The 22,752-nt window shown below is 41.8% G+C and overlaps 2 protein-coding genes across 4 annotated transcripts; both read left to right on the forward strand.

Moving 5' to 3' along the window:
* The first annotated feature begins 238 nt into the window (after positions 1-238).
* Positions 239-6,326, forward strand: LOC131536360 (E3 ubiquitin/ISG15 ligase TRIM25-like). Of its 3 annotated transcripts, XM_058769241.1 has the most exons (7): positions 260-936; positions 1,030-1,346; positions 1,697-1,792; positions 3,284-3,517; positions 3,601-3,757; positions 3,851-3,910; positions 5,436-6,326. In XM_058769241.1, the coding sequence occupies exons 1-7, from the start codon at positions 735-737 to the stop codon at positions 5,966-5,968; spliced, it is 1,599 nt and encodes a 532-aa protein (XP_058625224.1). In that variant the 5' UTR covers positions 260-734; the 3' UTR covers positions 5,969-6,326. The 3 variants fall into 3 exon arrangements, with proteins under 3 accessions (XP_058625222.1, XP_058625224.1, XP_058625223.1); XM_058769239.1 differs by adding an exon at positions 239-252 and having other exon boundaries at positions 731-1,346; positions 3,601-3,910; XM_058769240.1 differs by having other exon boundaries at positions 260-1,346.
* Positions 6,327-16,741: 10,415 nt separating this feature from the next.
* LOC131536361 (E3 ubiquitin/ISG15 ligase TRIM25-like) lies at positions 16,742-21,697 on the forward strand. The gene is made up of 6 exons (XM_058769242.1): positions 16,742-18,084; positions 18,410-18,505; positions 19,021-19,254; positions 19,339-19,489; positions 19,613-19,672; positions 20,115-21,697. Exons 1-6 carry the CDS (start codon positions 17,377-17,379, stop codon positions 20,642-20,644), a joined length of 1,779 nt encoding a protein of 592 aa, XP_058625225.1. The 5' UTR covers positions 16,742-17,376; the 3' UTR covers positions 20,645-21,697.
* The last annotated feature ends 1,055 nt before the right edge of the window (positions 21,698-22,752 follow it).

Genomic DNA, 22,752 nt, shown 5'->3' on the forward strand with positions numbered 1-22,752 from the left:
CACGTGCTTTTAGTTTTGCTTATATGAACATGAATTTTGTGCTCCAAGAGTCACCTGGTCTATAAATAAAGTTTACAAAGTGTCAGAGTTTACACCTCTTCTAATCACGGATCAGTAGCCTAATGCTTGGAAAAGATTAATCGATGGATCATTTGTCCGTGCTTCATTCAACTGAAGAGTCAATCAAAAATCAACAGGCGCAGAAAACAAAATTGCAGAACGTAGTGTTTTTATTTTCTTTCTCAGATACAGGTAAGTTCAGACTCTTAAATCAACCTGTGATCGAGTTCACAGCTGACTGTATTTGGCTCTTTGTTTAAGGGATTTATTCTAGTTTTGGTGCTGTTTTAGAAGTTTTTAGAGATGTTTAATATGTTGGTTTCGGTTTTGCTGACTTTAACAATGTCTTCGTGCATGTTTGCTTTCACGAATTCATAATCGCACTAAATGATTTAATTAAGATTTAATCGCGATCCGATTTCGATTAATTGTGTTGCCGTATTTTAAATGGTACCACAGTCGCAGCTTTTGTACATTTTTTTTCCCCCTGACAGTGCATAAATTGCAACACCTATCATATAAATCATTAACTTTACAGTAAGTCGCACCCTACAGAAAAACCTTTTTCGCAAGAATGTAATCAGGAGGTTATATAAGCCCTCCCGTAAGGAGGAAATGAACTGCCGAGTTGCAGTGTGTATCGTCTCTCTGTCTGTGTGTTCATTTACAGTGAAATGGCAGAAACTAATATATCAGTGGATCAGGACCAGTTCATTTGTCCAGTGTGTCTGGATCTGCTGCAGGATCCAGTGACGATTCCCTGTGGACACAATTGCTGTAAGAAATGCATCACAGATGTCTGGGATCAGGACGATCAGAAGGGAATCTACAGATGTCCTTTATGCAAACAGTCCTTCACACCAAGACCTGTTTTAGGTAAGAACATGGTGGTTGCTGAAATGGTGGAGAAGCTTAAGAAGACGAGGTTCCAATCTGCTCCTGTTCCTGCTACTCCTGCTGCTCCTGCAGTTCATCACACTGGATCTGGAGATGTTCAGTGTGACTCCTGCTCTGGAATTAAACAGAAAGCAGTGAAATCGTGTCTGGACTGTCGAAGCTCTTACTGTCAAAATCATCTTAAACAGCATGAGAATCTCTTCAGAGGTAGAAAACACGATCTGATGGACGCCACTGGACGACTGCAGGAGATGATCTGCCCTCGTCATAATAAAATGGTGGAAATTTACTGCCATACCGACCAGCAGTGTTTATGTATGCTGTGTTTGGTGGATGAACACAAAAATCATGACACTGTATCAATTGCAGCAGCAAGGACAGAGAAACAGGTAAGTTTCCAAGGCAATGGAAATCCATACGATCATAATCATAGTCAAAAACAGATTGACTAATGCATTTCCTGAGTCATCAGCAGAAGCATAAATTAGCTCATTTTAGTGACATCTATCAGTTGAGTGTCTGTGTACTTGTATGAATAGCAGGAGATAATCGGGATCATCTCAAAAAGCTTGTGGTCTTTGAGATTTATTGTCTTTACAGTGAAAAAAGAGAAAGTAATAATGAACACATTAGTGCTGGTAGACTGGTTAGGACATTAACTCGGATAAATATGGAAGAGTTTGGTGATTTACTGCATCCCGAGGAAAACCTGAACCTCAAGTCTTTGTGTTTCATGCAGAAACATTTGGGGGAGACACAGATAAAACTTAACCAGAAAATCCAGAAGAAAGAGGAAGATATTCAGGAGCTGAGGGAAGCTGTGGCATCTCATAAGGTGAGATTTGAAAAGAGCAAGTGGAATAAATGCAAATGAAAGAACTTATTCACAAACCCATAATCATTTATTCATTCATTTATAAGCCTGTAAATGTTATTGTTGCACCAAAATTAGCCAGATTCCTGCTGCCAGCTGGTGGTGCTGTGACTATAACTAAATAATGGCATGTAGATGTCTTCAGACCAAGACTTTTATCAAACATCTGAAGTTTGGGCCATGACTATCATTTCATACATTTATTCACAGACAAAATTATCTATACTTTATGTAAATACAATGAGATTTTTATTTTACATTGCTTTCCATAGTATAAATTGATTCATTATGAAAACGTTAAAAAATGGCTGGGACGTCTAGGATGCGAAGGCACATTTTCTCACCTTTGACCACAAGATGTCATTAGTGTGCAACGTCTTGAAAAGCTTCAAGTAATGAACCATTTTATGATACAGTTGAGGGGAAAGCCTCGATCCTTCACAAAGCTTCATTTCGCCATTACTATACAAAACAAAGACTTGACGTGAACATGAACAGGCTTGACCAAAACAGCAGGGTTACATAAATCCAATACCCAACAAAAGAGTTTAAATGCATGGGGAACACATGACCAAAACAGCCAATGAGCAAACAGAACTGAAAACCACATGACAAGATCTGAACCAATGAAAAATGACAAATGAGCTGAAGTATAATGTTGCTTTCACTCCGTGTCGTAATTACCGTGGACTTGAAATGACAACACGACTTTCTATTTGGAATTATTTGCATCCTCAGACTGGGAATTATCTGTGATAACTGTAATAACACTCAAGTTAATGAAAATACAGTAGTGCGTCAATAACACAGTTCTGCAAGCAATTATTTAAACAAACACTCTCGTTGTATTTGGACATAACAGTAGCATGGCTTGTGATGACTCTGCAAATTAGTTTGGCGAACATAAACTGTAAAATCCGACCAAAATAAACATTGGAAATTACCAATATCATGCATATATACTTAATACTAATCAGATATGACCATACATTATATATGTACTCACATGCATTGCATGAACACATTATAACATAACCCCCAGAATAAACAAAGATTGACAGTCATCTTCTGCAGGAAAAGCCGTCTTCTACCAAAAACAAAGCCCCATGATAAAATTTAATTCCATTGTTACTTGCCTTAAAACTCTTATCATGAGTAATCCTAATATTCTACTTTCTTTTCCCACTTTGAACTGAACAATAAAATGGCAAACTTCCAATGAGAGTATTATTGAGTTGAACTTTTTTTAAGGTGTCGAGTTCAGTCTCCCCAAATGTATGAGCTTGGAAATCATATTTTAGAATAAGTACAACTTGCGTACAGGGAGGACTGGCACTGGCAGATATTTTAATGAAATTAGTGTACACTGTTATATCAGCATTTACCATCCATTCTGTGAGGATTATAGGACAGAAAGAAACGATCATGATTGTAAAGTGTGTCCTGTAACAGCGTTCTGCACAGACAGCAGTGGAGGACAGTGAGAGGATCTTCACTGAACTCATCCGCTCCATTGAGAAACGTCGCTCTGAGGTGAAGCAGCTCATCAGAGATCAGGAAAGAGCTGCTGTGAGTCGAGCTGAAATGAAACTGCAGCGACTGGAGAAGGAGATCCATGATCTGAGGAGGAGAGACGCTGAGCTGAAGCAGCTTTCAGAAACACAGGATCATGTTCATTTCCTCCAGGTAACAGATCTTCTCAAACACTGAGGACTGAGGACTTCAACAGGCTTTTGTGATTACATTGTGTTTGTGCTTTGTGTCAATAGAGTTTGTCGTCTGCTTCTGTCTCTCTCTCTGGAGCTACTGATGCCTACACTGTCAGTCCTCATCTGACATTCAATGATGTGGTGAAATCTGTCTCTCAACTCAGAGACAAACTGCAGGATTTCTGCAAAGAGGAGACAGAAAAGATAATTGAAACAGGTAGATTTCTGGGGATTCATTTATTCTTTTTCATTAAATATGAATTAACTCTTTACATGAGAATCAAACTGCAGATGTGTTTTTGTACTGTAGTGAAAACCATCCAGGTCATTATTGCTCCTGAATATGAGACCAGGGAGGAGTTTCTACAATGTGAGTTACTCTAAAAACACACACACAAAATCACTGACAATCATTGAGAGATATATATTTAAACATGATGATCTTACTAGGGGTTGCTCCAGAACCATAGCAACTGGACACAAGTCAGTTTATTTGTGTTGAAGCAGTACACAGCATGACTGAATTGGTGAGCCGGCTGCAATCGCACAAGCCTTCACATTAAACATACCATTAGAGGAGGAGATTAAAGCATTTTATTATTGGTGCTAGTGTAACAGAGGCCAGAAAGACCTGTACAGATAAACCTCACTGCCCTGATCTCAAGAGGTGCACTAGCGACTGACGCTAAAGGCGTTATATCAAAGACTATAGATATACAAAGATGGTTCACTCCTATTATTTATGAATGGGAGAAACTGCAACGTGCAATATGGCAGAATAGCCCTGCCTTCTGAATAAAACAGCCAATCACTGATTGGTAAAGTCATTGCATCACTGAAGCTGCTGTTAGAAGCTCCAGTTCCCATAGAAACCTGAGACTTCCGCTTAGGACTGTGCATGTGCATTGGCTAGTCTAGCCAGAAAAATAAGCTTTATATAACAATATTTGAGCATAAGGAACAGCATTTATGGGCCAATTCATTTCAAATTTTCAAAAATGAAAAGTGGATCCTATTGCAAAATACAAAAAAATCCACATCTAGGCACTACATATAGCCCTGTTTTAATATAAAGGCTATTTATTTTTATTTTTATTATTTTTTTTGTATTTTGCAATAGGATCCACTTTTCATTTTGACATTTCGTTCTCCCTCTGGAGCACCCATATTTGTTGTGTGCGAATACCTGATGCCCCCTGGTCAAGATTTTTTCTTTGATTATCATTTCAATTTTGTTGCCGATTTGAAATGTGTAATTTAATTGTGAGTTCAGCAGGCAGTTTTTGAGATTTCAGGATTCCCCCATTCATTTAGATAGGAATTGGTTTGATTTGAAACGTGAGCGTGCAAAAGACTTGACATGTGAAAGGCCACTGACACTATAGCTTCAGATAATTAAAGAACGAAAATAAAAAGATTTGGTGAAAAAAATTATTTGATGAAGTAACGGTATGGCCATTTCATTCAACAAAAGCATCTAGAGTGTGTATGTCAGTGCATGTGCACACAATAGGGCTACCTTATAGCGAGTTGCTTTGAATCCTTGTTCAAAGTCAATAAAATCTAAAACTGAAGTATGGCATGCTTGTCTTGTTAGCATTCATTTACATAGCTGGGAATGCTTTAGGAGAACACAAACTTTGGGTTACCAATTTAGGGGGGAATTGAGGCAATTCCAAATCAGTTGTCAAGGACTGATGAAAACATGTAAGTATACTGGTTTTATGAAAGGTTAATTGTTAATGCTTTCTGAAATACCTGCTAAATGAGAGACGCATAAAACCCTTTTCCTAAATCTTTATTAATCTTACTAAAATACTCAACTAATTTATTATGTTAATTATTAAAGTCATACTTTATTATTTACATGCAGATCATGTGTTTATTTTGATCAGATTTTCATCCATTCACGTTGGATTCAAACACAATATATTCAAGTCTCTGTCTGTCTGAGGACAACACAGTGATCACTTCCACCAGCTGTAATTACAGATATCCCAATCATCCAGAAAGATTTGACTATTGGATAGAGGCACTGTGTCGGGAGAGTGTCAGTGGACGCTGTTACTGGGAGGTGGAGTATGGCGGGAATGAGGGTGTCCATATAGCAGTGGCTTATAAGAGCATCAAGAGGAAGGGAAAGAGTGGTGATAGTCGATTTGGATATAATGATCAGTCCTGGAGATTGTACTGCTGTAACTCCAGTTGCTCATTTAGACACAATACCATACGGACTGTACTCCCTGTAGTGTCCAGTCGTAAAATAGGAGTGTATGTGGATCACGGTGCAGGAACTTTGTCGTTTTTGAGTGTCTCAGACACAATAAGTCTCATCCACAGAGTCCAGACCACATTCACTCAGCCGCTCTATCCTGGGATTGGATTGCAAAATAACACAACAGTGAAACTGTGTCGTCTAAATATGTAAATAATTGTCATATCACATCTAAGCATTGTGACACAGAAACATTATATATGTTGCTTATTTTCTAATTACTTAACAGCTAATATCTCAGGTGTGTTAATGGTTTTAACAAACTAATCAAAAAATGTTTGTAATGTATGAGGAGAAACTGATAATAAAAACTGTGATTTATGTCTTTTGTTGGAATTTGTTGAAACTTTTGGTGAATGACTGTCTAAAGTAACTTTCAAATCTGATTCTCATGTTGTTAAAGATTTTTTTTTTTTAAGACTGTTGTTGTTGTTTATATTTTGTGTGCTGTTTAGTGGACTTTTATTCATAATTTGCTTTGGTTTTATATCTGAGTATATCATATCCTAGTACCTGCACTTCAAATTATTAATTAATGAATAAAGCAAAAGAAATGTATTCAGTCTAACTCAGATCTTGTGTGTCACCACCAGGACGCTGTCAGCTATATATCCCATATATTGAACACAATGCATAATAGCTTGCTTTATAAACGTTATTACAGTTATTATAAATATTATTACTTTGTTAAAAGAGTATTGTTGTCTCGTAATTCAATTACGTTTGTTAAGTCTCTTTCAAAAGTACATGTGTTATTTTAAAACCTAAAGAAAACATGATCAGTTTACTTGATAAGCAAATCTGTATAAGCAGAACTTGTAGTTTATGCCAGTGCTTAAAGGTGCCATAGAATGGAAAACAGTTTTTACCTTGGCATAGTTGAATAATAACAGTTCTGTACATAGAAATTACATACAGTGAGTCTCAAACACCATTGTTTCCTCCTTCTTATGTAAATCTTGTGAATAAAAAAGACCACTGAAAAATAGGCGAATCAGAGCATAACACCGACTGTGACGTAACAGTCGGGATCACTAATAGTTACGCCCCCAACATTTGCATATAACCGCCCATGTTCTAGGCCAGCCGCCAGCTGAACAATCAGAAGTTCTGCAGGTATTGTGAAGAAACAAGCGAGGACAACAGCGAAAATGGCAGATCGTGGAAATAAATGTTATGTTCCAGGCTGTGCAGGGGATGTGAAGTGCAGGGACGGGTTGGTGTCTGTATTCAGAGAGGCACGGAAAACAAATAACATGTTCTAATAAAATAACGCGAGCCACTAAAGGGACATGGTTAGATCCTTGCTAGCGATAGCCTGTTACATTACAGTACATAAGATTTCACTTACCACATAAACAGAGTAAGGAGAGATGACTGAGGATGATGGCGAAAGAGTTACAGAACCTGAGCACCACTGAAACATCTGTTCTTGTAAAATGTGTGGTAAGTACTGCCGCTCCACAGTGTACACAGAGTACGTGCGATCGCGAATCTCGAAAGCGAAAGTAAAAAGCGATCTTGCATTTGAAAGTAGTTTCAGTTCCCCGCATATTAATAGCGGCTCCCTGATGCCCGCATTTTATATACAGTATAATTACCCGATGATATAACTGTGAGCGAAAGTATTGAAATATATATTTCCTCCCTTTGTTTCCTTCCTGTGAGCTACTGAAATGACCCGCACTGTGAAACAGCCAATCAGAGCAGAGCTCAACATTGAGCCGCACTGTGAAACAGCCAATCAGAGCAGAGCTCAACATTATTATTCATGACCCTTCCAAATAAGCCAATAACAGACCATTTCATTCTAGGGAGAAATCCTAGGGTTGTAAATGCACATGTAAAACCGTTTCTGGAGATTTTTTGCCCTTACCTAAGCCACATACCTTCTATGTAGATATCAGAGAACAGTTTAAAATATTGTATCAATGCATGCTATGGCTGTCACGGTTCAGAAATCCTATGCTTCCTCCTTGTCTCGTGCTCGTTGTTTATGTGTGTGTGAGAGTGTGTGGGCGTGCCGACTCATCGGCGCTGATCACGCTCCGGCTGATTCAATCACCATCACCAGCTGCAGCTCATCACACCACCTATAAATACTCACCCCATTCTCATCTCCTTTGTCAGATCGTTGTTTGTGAGTCCCGGTTGTGTTTGGTCTCGTCTTCGTTCCAGTTTATGCCGTCTTCGTTCCTGTTCCTGTTCGTGTTCTGTGGATGTTATCTGGATTCGTCACGTCACGTCAACACTTCTCTTCACGGACTCATCTGACCATCAAAGTCCCTGCGCCACAAACCTGTATCTATTTCTGGACTGTAATATTTATCATTTTCACCTTACCAATAAACTGAGTTACTTGCAGATTGTTTCCGAGTCTCTGTCATGACAGAACGATCTGACCACCTGATGGAAGCAGCGAGTAGCTCTACCGGATCGCTGGAGGACTTTGTGAACAGTAACAGACTTCGCATGGATTCCCAGGAGAGGAACCTCAGCGACACAGCACGCGCTGTTCAGGTTCTAGTGGCGCAGGTGTCCGAGCTCACCCAACAGCTTCAACATCTACAAGTTTCCACTGCGTCCTCCACACCGCCGGTTCCCCCACCACCACCGGAGAACCCCTCCCAGTCGGAACCCCGCCTACCAGTCCCTGAGTCATACGCAGGTGAACCCAACTACTGTCGAGCATTTCTTACACGATGTTCCATGCATTTTTCTCTCCAACCCAGAACATTCAATACTGAGCGAGCCAAGGTCGCTTTCGTGTTGACGTTGCTGACTGGGAGAGCGGCACTCTGGGGAACGGCGGTGTGGGAGAATCAAGATCCTTGCTGTGCTTCGTTCCAGGATCTCTCCGCCGAAATGAGAGGGGTTTTTGATCGGGCCGTGGCTGGTAGAGAGGCAGCTAGGATGTTGGCCGATTTACGACAAGGAGAGAGATCCGTATCTGATTTTTCGATCGAGTTTGGACCCTAGCGGCGGAGAGCCAGTGGAACGAGGAGGCGCAGTGGGACATGTTCCTGCATGGGCTGGCTGACCGTGTCCAGAAAGAGATCTACGCCATGGACCTTCCCACCTCGCTCAACGACCTGATCGCCCTGGCACTCAGGGTGGACGCGCGTTTGTCGCGCATGGATCGCCGCACACAGCCCAGTCGTGCCACCGGAGGGACGGAGAGCCAGCGGTTTGGAGGCGGGGACACGGTCAGCCCTGTCTACGATCACGAGCCTATGCAGGTGGGGCGAGCTCGGCTTTCCCGGGAGGAGAAGGAGAGGCGGAGGTCCCAGGGCCTCTGTATGTACTGTGGAGGAGCGGGACATTTCGCCTACAACTGCCCGTTAAAAGGCCCAGCCCGATAGTAAATATGAGGCTACTATCGGGTGGGATCTCAGCCGAGAAGACCTCATCCACATCTACTCTCCTTCCGGTAAGACTGAGATGGTCAACTCACCTTCACGACTGTCGAGCACTTCTGGATTCTGGGGCAGAAGGTAATTTCATGGATCACACATTCGCACTCAAACTCCAAGTTCCCTCAGACCCCTCACACACAAGATCGCAGTACACGCCTAACGGCCAGGAACTCCCCACCATCTCATTCATCACAGAGGACATCACCCTCATCACATCAGGCAATCACACAGAGACTATTTCCTTTTACATACTGGACACCCCCCTTGCACCCATCGTCCTTGGTCACCCCTGGCTCACTCGCCACAACCCCAAAGTGGACTGGAAAGCTAAGTCTGTGTCGGCATGGAGCAATTATTGTCATAAGTCTTGTCTAGTGTCTGCCTGTCCGTCTGTTTCTGTCCCTGTGTTTCAGGAGGAGGCAGTGGATTTGTCTAACGTGCCCGCGGAGTACCTGGACCTGAAGGAGGTGTTCAGTAAGTCTCGGGCTGCTTCTCTTCCTCCGCATCGTCCCTATGACTGTGCGATAGAGTTACTGCCAGGTACATCTCCGCCGAAAGGCAAGTTATATTCACTCTCGGTTCCAGAGAGGGAGGCTATGGAGAAATATATTTCTGATTCTCTAGCAACCGGCTTCATCCGTCCTTCCTCTTCTCCAGCGGGGGCGGGGTTCTTTTTTGTGGGGAAGAAGGACGGGTCTCTGCGACCTTGTATTGACTACCGGGGGTTGAACAACATCACGGTAAAGAATCCTTTGCCGTTGATGTCTTCAGCCTTCGAGAGGTTGCAGGGAGCCTCTGTCTTCACAAAGTTGGATTTACGGAATGCTTATCATTTGGTTCGCATCAGGGAGGGGGATGAATGGAAGACCGCCTTTAACACTCCCAGGGGGCACTTTGAATACTTGGTTATGCCCTTCGGGCTTTCCAACTCTCCAGCGGTCTTCCAAGCACTTGTCAACGACGTGCTGCGAGACATGGTCGATCAGTTCATATATGTCTACCTGGATGACATATTGATTTTTTCTGCGTCTCTCCAGGAACACGTGCAGCATGTCCGACAAGTGCTCCAGAGGTTGCTAGAGAATGGGCTTTTTGTCAAGGCGGAGAAATGCGATTTTCATGCACAGTCTGTTCCTTTTTTAGGTTACATCGTGTCGGTTGAGGGAGTGCGTATGGATCCTGAGAAGATTAAGGCTGTGGTGGAATGGCCAAGCCCAGATTCCCGTAAGGCCCTACAGAGGTTTCTGGGATTCGCCAATTTCTACCGGCGTTTCATTCGCAATTTCAGCCAACTAGCCGCGCCTCTGACCGCCTTGACCTCTCCCAGAACGACGTTCAGGTGGTCAGACGCAGCCGAGGCTGCGTTTACCAAACTGAAAGGTTGCTTCGTTTCAGCCCCCATCCTTATTACCCCTGATCCTTCACGTCAGTTCATGGTGGAGGTCGATGCGTCAGAGGTGGGGGTAGGTGCAGTGCTATCCCAGCGTTCTCTCTCAGACGACAAGATGCACCCTTGCGCGTTTTTGTCTCATCGTCTATCCCCAGCAGAACGCAATTATGACATTGGTAACAGAGAGTTGTTGGCAGTTAAGTTAGCATTGGAGGAATGGCGCCACTGGTTAGAAGGGTCGGGGGTACCTTTTATCGTCTGGACCGATCATAAGAACTTGGAATATATTAGAACGGCTAAAAGATTAAACTCCAGGCAGGCTCGGTGGGCTCTTTTTTTCGGTCGTTTTGATTTTACTCTCTCGTACCGCCCGGGTTCCAAGAACATCAAACCCGATTCTTTATCGCGTATTTTTGACCGTTCCGAGCGCATTTTACCTGAGACCCTATTTGTCTCTACGCTCACATGGGAGGTCGAATCGCAGGTCAAAGCTGCCTTAGAAGGGGTAACGCCTCCGGCCCGTTGCCCACCGAACCGTTTATTTGTGCCTGAGGGGTTACGGTCCAGCGTTATTCAGTGGGGACATTGTTCCAATGTGGCTTGTCATCCAGGAGTCAGTCGTACTAAATTTTTAGTCAAGCAACGATTCTGGTGGCCTCTCATGGCCCGTGACGTTCACAGTTTTGTCTTGGCTTGCTCGGTTTGTGCCACTGGCAAGTCTTCCAATCGACCCCCAGATGGGTTACTCCAACCGCTGCCGGTTCCTTCGAGACCCTGGTCCCACATTGCGCTAGATTTTGTCACCGCCCTCCCACCCTCCCAGGGTCACACGGTAGTTTTGACCGTGGTAGACCGGTTCTCGAAGGCGGCCCATTTCATTCCCTTGCCCAAATTACCCTCAGCCAAGGAGACAGTGTTGATTGTCGTTAACCACGTGTTTTGGTTACATGGCCTCCCGATGGACGTGGTTTCCGACAGAGGACCCCAATTTGTGTCCAGATTTTGGCGAGAGTTTTGTAAATTACTGGGGGCGACTGTCAGTCTGTCCTCTGGGTTCCACCCCCAGAGCAATGGTCAAACCGAGCGAGCCAACCAAGATTTAGAAAGAACGCTTCGGTGTGTGGTATCCAAGAATCCTTCCTCTTGGAGCCAACAACTGTCTATGGTGGAGTACGCCCACAATACGTTGCCAGTGTCATCCACGGGCCTATCTCCGTTTGAGTGTAGCGTAGGTTACCAGCCACCAATTTTTCCTAGTCTGGAATCTGAGGTCGCGGTCCCCTCCGCCCACGCCTTCGTCCAGAGGTGTCACCGCACTTGGACTAGAGCCCGTGAGACTCTACTCCAAGTGGGGTCACGCACCAAGGCCAGAGCCGACCGCCACCGGTCTAGGCCTCCCGTATACGTCGCTGGTCAAAAAGTGTGGCTTTATACCAAGAACATTCCTCTCCGCTCCGTGTCTAATAAACTTGCACCCAAATTCATTGGCCCGTTCACTGTCACCAAGATCATTAGTCCGGTGGCAGTCCGCCTCAACCTCCCTCCAGTGTACAGGAGAATTCATCCCGTCTTTCATGTATCTAAAATAAAGCCCGTTTTTCATTCACACATTAATCCGCCGGCCCCGGTTCCCCCCCCGCCACGACTCGTAGATGGGGAACCGACTTATTCGGTCAATCGTATTCTGGATTCAAGACGGAGGGGGCGCGGATTTCAGTACTTGGTGGACTGGGAAGGTTACGGTCCGGAGGAGAGAAGTTGGGTTCCGGCTAGGGACATCCTGGACCACACCCTTATCGATGATTACAATCGACAGGTAAGGGAGCCTGGGAACGCCAGGAGGCGTTTCTAGGGGGAGGGGTACTGTCACGGTTCAGAAATCCTATGCTTCCTCCTTGTCTCGTGCTCGTTGTTTATGTGTGTGTGAGAGTGTGTGGGCGTGCCGACTCATCGGCGCTGATCACGCTCCGGCTGATTCAATCACCATCACCAGCTGCAGCTCATCACACCACCTATAAATACTCACCCCATTCTCATCTCCTTTGTCAGATCGTTGTTTGTGAGTCCCGGTTGTGTTTGGTCTCGTCTTCGTTCCAGTTTATGCCGTCTTCGTTCCTGTTCCTGTTCGTGTTCTGTGGATGTTATCTGGATTCGTCACGTCACGTCAACACTTCTCTTCACGGACTCATCTGACCATCAAAGTCCCTGCGCCACAAACCTGTATCTATTTCTGGACTGTAATATTTATCATTTTCACCTTACCAATAAACAGAGTTACTTGCAGATTGTTTCCGAGTCTCTGTCATGACAACAATAAAGTCTAATTTTGACTTCTGGAACTCTGCCTCCTGAGCTTTATTTTGCAAGACAGAGAAGACGTTTCTCCACAACAGTAACAGGGATCTTCTTAAACAGTACCGAGGACTTTAACAAGCTTTTGTGATTACAGAGAGTTTGTATTTTTGTTTGTATGTCTGTAGAGTTGGCTGTCTGTCTCTCTCTGGATTTACAAGTGGCATCATTGTCAGTTCTGATCTCTCTTTTGTAGTGAAATCCATCTTTCAACTCAGAGACAAACTGCAGCAGTTCTCCAGAGAAACTATAGAAAACATCTGGAAGAGGTGAATACTAATTTATTCTCAGAAAAAAAAAAAAAAACATGGAGCATCATTCATTAAATATGAAATAGTTGTAGTTTAATTTCTTGGTGACATGAGAATTAAAGTGCTTCCACTGATGCACAGATGTTCTTTGGTGTTCATAGTGAAATGTGTCCAGGTCATTGTCTCTCCTGATTATGACACAAGAGAGGAGTTCCTATAATGTGAGTCACTATGAAAAACTGGTCTAAAAAATCTGTGCTTCAACAAATAATTGATGAAACCGATAATGAAAACCAATTGCATTATGAAACGGATTGAGGTTTGATTCAAGATTTTACAAGTCAGAGAGAGATGCATGTCCCAACTTTATTAATGAAAATAGAGCCAGCTAATGTGTTATCTTAATGATGTGAAGTCATGAGTGATTATGTGTTTATCTCCATCAGATTCTCATCTCTTGACTCTGGATCTGAACTCAGTGCATAATTGGCTCTGTCTGTCTGAAGAAAACACGGTGATTACTGGCACTGACACAGATCAGCAGTATCCTGATCATCCAGACAGATTTGATTGTTGGTCCGAGGCATTGTGTAGAGAGAGTGTGACTGGATGCTGTTACTGGGAGGTGGAGTGGAGTGGTGATGGCTCATTACGTACAAGAGCATCAGCAGGGAGGAAGAGGGTCCTCCGAGTGCAGCTGGATGTAATGATCAATCCTGGCTATTTCCAGACTATTGCTCGTTCTGGCACAATAACATAGAGACTAATCTCCCTGTAGTGTCCAGTAATAGAACAGGAGTGTATGTTGATCACAGCGCAGGGATTTTGTCCTTCTACAGCGTCTCTGACACAATGAGCCTCATCCACAGAGTCCAGACCACATTCACTCAGCCGATATGCTGTGTTTGGATTAGATGATGATTCATCAGTGAAACTGTACTATCTGGTGAATTAAATTATGCAGACACTCTACAGATTATTTTGTCATCACATGATAAATCTGTATCAGTAAGATGTCATGGGGCTTTCCCAATCATAAATATAACGAACATTTAATTATCACAGGTATAATAAGAGTAAAGCTTCTCATCAGATAAGTATGAGTACAATTGAGGTCAAAAGTTTACATCCCTCTTTTAGAATCTGCAAAATGTTTTATTTAGCATCGTCTGCGGACAATATCGGACTACATTATGTTCTGCAACATCTAGACAGACCAGGGACTTATGTGAGGATCCTGTTTGTGGACTTCAGCTCAGCTTTTAACACTATCATCCCAAACCTCCTCCTGCCCAAACTAACTCAGCTCTCCGTGCCCACCTCCGTCTGTCAGTGGATCAACAGCTTCCTGACAGACAGGCAGCAGCTAGTGAGGCTGGGCAAACTCACATCCAGCACCCGCACCATCAGCACTGGAACTCCTCAAGGCTGCCTTCTCTCCCCACTGCTCTTCTCCCTCTACACCAACAACTGCACATCTAAAGACTCCTGTGTCAAGCTCCTGAAGTTTGCAGACGACACCACACTTATCAGCCTCATTCAGCACGGTGACGAGTCTGCCTACAGACAGGAGGTTAAGGAGCTGGCTGTCTGGTGCAGTCTTAACAACCTGGAGCGCAACACGCTCAAAACAGTGGAGATGATCGTGGACTTCAGGAGAAACTCCCCTGCTCTCCCTCCACTCACCATCATCAACAGCACTGTAACAACAGTGGAGTCATTCAGATTCCTGGACACCACCATCTCCCAGGACCTGAAGTAGGACACTCACATTGACTTCATTGTTAAAAAGGTCCAGCAGAGGTTGTACTTCCTTTGCAAGCTGAGGAAGTTCAACCTGCCTACTCCACCATCACTGAATTCGTCCTCTGCGCTTCAATAACTGTCTGGTTCAGCTCAGCTACCAAATCTGACCTCAGAAGTCTACGGAGGGTAGTCCGGACTGCTGAGCGGATATTGGTACAAGCCTCCCCACTCTCCACGAACTGTACTTATCCAGAGTGAGCAAAAGGGCTGGCAAAATCACTCTGGACCCCTCGCATCCAGCACACGTCCTCTTTGAACTGTTGCCGTCTGGTCGACGCTACAGAGCTCTGAGCACCAGAACGACCAGCACAGGAACAGTTTCTTCCCTCAGGCAATCCATCTCATGAACACCTGACAATAATTGTGGAACACACACTATTTATACACTTATGCACTTATTTATCTAACACACATACTTAGTCTACATTTCAAATTTGCACATAATATACCTGGACATACAAAACTGTCTATTGTAATATACCTGTACATACAATTGTCAGTAATTCACTATTTACTTGTTCTATTTTTATTCTTTTATTATCTGTGGGGTTTTTTCTGTCACTGTCATTATGTTGCACTGTGGAAACTTCTGTCACGAAAACAAATTCCTCGTATGTGTAAACATACCTGGCAATAAAGCTCATTCTGATTCTGATTCTGATTATTTTACCAAAATAAGAGGGATCAAAATGCATATTATTGTTTATTCAGTAGTGACCTGAATAAGATATTTCACATAAAAGATGTTTACATATAGTCCACAAGAGAAAATAATAGTTAAATTTATAAAAATGACCCGGTTCAAAAGTTTTAAACTGGGTGAAAACTTTTGAATGGAGATGTGTACATTTTTCTTATTGTGCCTAAATAGGTTTTTTTTTCTTTCTTTTTTTCCCCATTAAGTTCTGCCCTTCAGAGGCTACAGAAGATACTTACATGTTTCCCAGAAGACAAAATAAGTTTACCCTGATCTTCAAATTAAAAAAGTTTTCACCCCGTCTCCCTTCTGGCTCTTAATTCATTCAAGAACAGCAGGCAGTTTAAACAAGGGATTCATGAACTACTATCACTAAACAAAAAACCTAAACAAACAAACAAAAAAAAACACAGCTGTGGATCATTCAGGAAACAACACAGTATTAAGAATCAAGGGGATGTAAACTTTTGAACCAGATCATTTTTATAAATTGAACTATTATTTTCTCTTGTGGACTATATGTAAACATCTTTTCTGTGAAGTATCTTATTCAGGTCAATACTAAATAAACAATAACATGCATTTTGTATGTTCCCTCTTATTTTGGTAAAATAATTTTTTTTTTTTTTTTCAGATTCTGAAAGGGGGATGTAAACTCTTGACCTCAATTGATAATGGAAGCAGTTTTTTTTTTGTTTGTTTGTTTTTGTGATGTAACTTGTTTGGCTTTCAAAATTTTTATACAACATATAGCATTTTCATATAGCACTATTGAATTACAAGTGTCTTGATATCTATATGCTGCTAGTCATCTAGTCAGTTTAAGTTTTCCAGGAGAAACATTTACATTCACAATTTATTTTTAATAATCACTTTTTTTCTGTTTGGAATTTAAAAACAATGTACAAAAAATGTGTTAAGCTGGTTGAAATCTAGAATTTTCTTTACATTTTTGAAACATTGCTCTCAAATGTTTGATTGTACAGTATGTTAATTTAAAACCTAAATGAAATGTCCCACAATTGTGCTAAAAAGAATATTCTGCTTACCAGGCATTTTGTAAAATGTTTTATTTTGGGTACAAGTTCTTGCCCTTTTTTGACTAAAATGCATTTATGCAGAACTTGAACTTTATGTTGGGATTCAGGAATGTGGTTGGATGAGATTTGAAAAGATGATAATGTTTCAGTAATGCAGACAAGCAACAGCAACAACAAAAATATACAGCACCTGCCACAGTATTTCAATCATTAAAATAGCTGTACATTCTACAGCATTCAATGTGAAAAATACTTAACATGCCCTATTAAAAGTTACAATTCTATATACACCTACTGATGATGGCTACTCAGGCAAGCAGATCAGCCTAGAACATGAACGTAATATGTTAAATTGCACATTGAATGTTTTCTTTGTCATGTTTTTTTTTTTTTTTTAATGCAACAAGTTGATCATGATCCAGTTATGATATTGTGGTCAATTTGTAATGTGCCGCAAGGTAGTTAGTAAGAGTATGGAAATCAGTAATAATACAATGATGGTCAGTTCAGAGTATTTTAACATTTTGGCCAATTAAAACTGGAATCATTTAGTTATCTAAAAATCTACTCAGTTTCAGTAAGCCACTCAGAAAAACCGGTTTCTCAAGCATGTCGTCAGAAAGATGTATCAGCTTTCCAGTTCATACAACAAGTAACTTGCCCGTTGAGCTAGAGAGCATAACGTGTCTGTCTGTCTGTTCGTACAGTGAAATGGCGGAAGCCAGTATTTTAGTGGATCAGGACGAATTCATTTGTCCAGTGTGTCTGGATCTCCTCAAGGACCCAGTGACGATTCCCTGTGGACACAGTTACTGTATGAGCTGCATCTCAGGAATCTGGAATCAGGAGGATCGGAAAGGAATCTACAGATGTCCTCAGTGCAGACAGACCTTCAGTCCAAGACCATTTTTGGGTAAGAATGTGGTGTTTGCTCAAATGGTGGAGAAACTCAAGAAGATGAGACTCCAAGCTGCTCCTGTTCCTCCACCGGTTCCTGCTCATCATCACACCGGATCTGGAGATGTTCAGTGCGACGCCTGCTCTGGAATTAAACAGATAGCTGTGAAGACATGTCGGGAGTGCCGGAACTCTTACTGTCAAATTCACCTTGAACAGCACGAGAATCTCTTCAGAGGCAAAGGACATAACTTGATGGACACCACTGGACGCCTGCAGGAGATGATCTGCCCTCAACATGATAAAATGCTGGAAATGTACTGCCGTACTGACCAGCGATGTATATGCATGATGTGTTTGGTGGATGAACACAAAAATCACGACACTGTATCAACTGCAGCAGCGAGAACAGAGAAACAGGTATTAATCGAAAGACTTTTACAGTTAATCTTGGTGATGTATTAGGATTGTACTATTCACTTAATATTACATTCAAACTTGACCCTCAGTTACAAGCATAAATGTAATCTAGCCCATTACAGTCATTCTGAATTTGAGAGTATCTCACAAAGTTTCTGAACTTTAAGGTCACTGATGGCCAAACTGTGTTTGTGCATGAAATAAGGATGAAGAAATCTAAAACAAACACAGTAGAGTTATTAGGCTCGTTAGAACATCAACTTACATTAACATGGAAAACCAGAAAACCTTTTCTCAGGTTTATCAGTATTTGTGTTTCATACAGGCGCATTTGGAGGAGACGAAGAAGAAAATTCATCTGAGAATCCAGAAGAGAGAGAAAGATCTTCAGGAGCTGAGAGAAGCTGTGGAGTCTCATAAGGTGAGAAAGAGAAACTGTTGACAGCTAGAAAAGGATGGGAAATCCTGCCATAGTTTTATTTGAAATCTATTCTTTCTTTAAAGAGCATTATGCGACGTAAAGAAGAAAGTCTGAGCTGCCTTTTTCAATACATCAAAAGTGGACAGTAATTTTTTTGATGACCAAAAAGAATGTGATATTTTCAGTGAAAATCAGTTAGTTCTTGACACAAAACAATTGTATGGCTTTAGAAGGCCTTGAATTTATTGCACAAGTATTTTTAATGGTACCTTTATAATACTTTTTATGCATGTAAAAATCACTGACCACTTTCGTTGTATGGAACGAAAAAAACAGCTTGGACATTCAACCAAGCATCTTTGTGTTCCAGAAGAGAGAAAGCCATTCGGTGAGTGAAAGACATAAAATTAGGATGACAGTGAATTTTTGGGTGAACTATTACTTTACGACACTTCTCCACTCTGTCAATGAGAATCATGAGTGGATGAGCTGATTGTGATGTGTGTCTCTAACAGCATTCTGCACAGACAGCAGTGGAGGACAGTGAGAGGATCTTCACTGAGCTCATTCGCTCCATTGAGAAACGTCGCTCTGAGGTGACGCAGCTGATCAGAGATCAGGAAAGAGCTGCAGTGAGTCGAGCTGAAGAACGACTGGAGCGACTGGAGCAAGAAATCAATGAGCTGAAGAGGACAGAAGCTGAGCTGAAGCAGATATCACACACAGATGATTATATTCATTTCCTTCAGGTAATAGAGAACTACTCGAACACTGAGGACTTTAACCAGCTACTGTATTTACAGGGAGTGTTTACTGTGTTTTTGTCTTTGTAGAGTTTGTCATCTGTCTCTTTCTCTGGATCTACAGACAGCCTCATTGTCAATTCTCATCTGTCTTTTGACAATGTATTGAAATCCGTCTCTCAACTCAGAGACAAACTGCAGCAGTTCTCCAGAGAGACTATAGAAAACATTTCTGGAACAGGTAAATATTAATTTGGTCTCATAAATGAAATAAATTTAATTGGATATAAAAAATGCGGCATATATAAGTTTAATTTCCTGCTGACATGATAATTAAACTGCAGATGTGTTTTGATGTCTGTAGTGAAAACCATCCAGGTCATTCAGACTCCTGAATATGACACCAAGCAGGAGTTCCTACAATGTAAGTTACTAGAAAAACCCACACAAACACGTTAATACTTTTCTATAGCAGTTATACATGTGCAGTGTAGAGTAAACGCCAAGGGCAAGTATCATGATGCCAACCGCTTTACAACTGTTATGACATCTCTAGTTTCCAACTATGGCTGCATTTGGAATAGCATACTTCCCATAGTGTTCAGAAGCGTTAACATCCAAGCGACGACATCGCTGATTGGTTGTTTAATTTTGAAGGCGGGACTTCCTTTACTAGTGCATGAATTTAAAAATGCCATATTGGGCATATTTCAATTTCTCCATTCAATCTTTGTGTGTTCTTTGGGGCAGCACATAAACTCCAATCTGGTGTGAACTGAAACCATTTCAAACCAGTTTTCTAGACTGCAAGTAAGCTGTGCTTGGTTTTATGTCAGTTTCTAAAATATTGTTTTTGTATCCATTAGATTTCCGTCAGCTCACTCTGGATCCAAACACGGTGCATCCTTGTCTCCACCTGTCTGACGGCAACAGAGTGATCACTTACACCAACACATACTACAATTATCCTAATCATCCAGAGAGATTTGATTACGCTCAGGCGTTGTGTATAGAGAGTGTGACTGGACGCTGTTACTGGGAGGTCGAGTACAGCGGTAGTGCAGGTGTGTATATAACAGTGGCATATAAGAGCATCAGGAGAAAGGGAAAGAGTTTGGAGTGTGCATTTGGATCTAATAATCAATCCTGGATATTGTTCTCTTCTCCCTCGAGGTTCTCATTTAGTCACAACAACATCAACACTAATCTCCCTGTAGTGTACAGCCATAGAATAGGAGTGTATGTGGATCACAGCGCAGGGATTTTGTCCTTCTACAGCGTCTCTGACACAATGAGTCTCATCCACAGAGTCCAGACCACATTCACTCAGCCGCTCTATGCTGGGTTTGGATTAGGTCTCTACTCAACCGCAAAACTGTGTCATTTACACAGTTGAGTTCTTACATAGCCAAGCCAAGTCTGCTCTGATCCTGCTCAAACTTTTATGTAAAGATATAATGGCTCTAGTATCAAAGCATATAGTTGTGAAAAAACGACTTTAAAAACAGGGAAGTTGTGGCCTAATGGTTAGAGAGTCGGACTCATAACCTAAAGGTTGCGAGCTTGAGTCTCAGGTCCAGCAGGGATTGTAGGTGGGGGGAGTCAAGTCAAGTCACCTTTATTTATATAGCGCTTTTACAATACAGATTGTGTCAAAGCACTTAACAGTATCAAATTGGAGGATAGAGTGTCAGTAATGTATAATGATAAGATTAAACACTCAATTTTCAATTTTCAGTTAAAGGCATTTCATTATTGAATTTGGGAGGGAGTGAATGTACAGCGCTCTCTTCCACCTTCAATACCATGACTGAGGTGTTCTTGAGCAAGGCACTGAACCCCCAACTGCTCCCGGGTGTCACAGCATAAATGGCTGCCCACTGCTCCGGGTGTGTGTGCACTGGATGGGTTAAATGCAGAGCACAAATTCCAAGTATGGGTAACCATACTTGGCCATGTCACATCACTTTTAAAGTTGTAATAGCTGTGTAAGTGATCAGCATTAAACATCTAAATGCCACTTCAGAATTATTTCTGTGCCACCTTTGGTACTTCTAATGACCTCAGATATGATAGCGTCTTATCAGATTGATCGGAAAAACAGTTGTTTTGTGGGGAGTGGGAACTGATAATCACTTGTGTATGTAGAAAATGTAGATGTGGTGTGATTATTTGTAAATCAAATTATTCTTGGCTTTTATTGAATTTGATGAACCTTTTGATTACTTTGTGACTTCTCATGTTGGGTTAATCAAGGAAATGGTTTCATTTATTTTTTATATGTTTGTTGTTTGGTTCAAACAAATCGCTACAAGACAATTAGTGGACTTATATAATCTTGGGCCTACTTTGTACAGTTTTGCATTTATGTCTGAAAATACTATAACCCATTACCTGCAGTTCAAGTGATGTCGCTGTTCATTTCCTATAAAATATGTTAAGTATGACAGCATGGTAAATAAAAAATAAAGAATATATATACATAATATAATGTGTGTGTGTGTGTATGTGAGAGAGAGAGAGAGAGTACGGTAAAACAGGAAAAATTACGCCTGTAATTTCAAAGTGAAGGCTTAAAATAAACCCTACTCTTAAAAGCGCTCTTTTATTTCCTCCTTGGACAACCAACCAATCACAGTCTTCAAAAGACTGTGTCATAGCTAGCAATGTGGTCAGCCCCGCCTCCTCACTAAGATAAAAGTTTTTGTCTTTTCCTCGCTCAGAGTTGCTCTCAGATTGGTCCTGAATCACTTTTAAGCTAAGACCCCTAGTTAGAAATTTTTAAGCTAAATTAGTAGCTCACTGAGAGGATTCTTAGAATCTTTAAGAATACGGCCCAGGTCTGTATCATGATTAGCTATAAAAGGGATGTCTTAGAGAGGCAGAGTCTCTCAGAAGTAAAGATGGGCAGAGGCTCTCCAATCTGTGAAAGAGTGCATAAAAAGATTGTGGAATACTTTTAATAACAACGTTCCTTGACGTCAAATAGCAAAGGCTTTGCAAATCTCATCATCTACAGTGCATAACATCATCAAAAGATTCAGATAAACTGGAGAAATCTCTGTGCGTAAGGGACAAGGCCGAAGACCTTTGTTCGGGCCCTCTGATGACACTGCATCACTCACTGGCATGATTCTGTCATTGACATTACTAAATGGGCCCAGGAATACTTCCAGAAACCACTGTCTGTAAACACAATCTGCAGTGCCATCTGCAGATGCCAACTAAAGCTCTATAGTGTAAAAAGAAAGCCATATGTGAACATTGTCCAGAAGTGCTGTCGTGTCCTGTGGACCAAGGCTCATTTAAAATGGACTGTTTCAAAGTGGAAAAGTGTTCTATGGTCAGACGAGTCCAAATTTGACATTCTTGTTGGAAATCACAGACACCGTGTCCTCCGGGCTAAAGAGGAGGGAGACCTTCCAGCGTGTTATCAGCATTCAATTCAAAAGCCAGCATCTCTGATGGTATGGGGGTGCATAAGTGTATACGGCAGAGGTTGGC

Source organism: Onychostoma macrolepis, chromosome 03 (assembly GCF_012432095.1).
Source record: "Onychostoma macrolepis isolate SWU-2019 chromosome 03, ASM1243209v1, whole genome shotgun sequence".
Classification (NCBI taxonomy): domain Eukaryota; kingdom Metazoa; phylum Chordata; class Actinopteri; order Cypriniformes; family Cyprinidae; genus Onychostoma; species Onychostoma macrolepis.

What these genes read in the sequence shown, in the direction of transcription:
- LOC131536360 (XM_058769239.1), top strand. Translation starts at nt 735, where the DNA reads ATGGCAGAAACTAATATATCAGTGGATCAGGACCAGTTCATTTGTCCA. An exon ending in CAGCAAGGACAGAGAAACAG is followed by an intron (nt 1,347 to 1,696) that starts GTAAGTTTCCAA and finishes TGTTTCATGCAG; the next exon opens with AAACATTTGGGGGAGACACA. An exon ending in AAGCTGTGGCATCTCATAAG is followed by an intron (nt 1,793 to 3,283) that starts GTGAGATTTGAA and finishes GTCCTGTAACAG; the next exon opens with CGTTCTGCACAGACAGCAGT.
- LOC131536361 (XM_058769242.1), top strand. Translation starts at nt 17,377, where the DNA reads ATGTCGTCAGAAAGATGTATCAGCTTTCCAGTTCATACAACAAGTAAC. An exon ending in CAGCGAGAACAGAGAAACAG is followed by an intron (nt 18,085 to 18,409) that starts GTATTAATCGAA and finishes TGTTTCATACAG; the next exon opens with GCGCATTTGGAGGAGACGAA. An exon ending in CAAGCAGGAGTTCCTACAAT is followed by an intron (nt 19,673 to 20,114) that starts GTAAGTTACTAG and finishes TGTATCCATTAG; the next exon opens with ATTTCCGTCAGCTCACTCTG.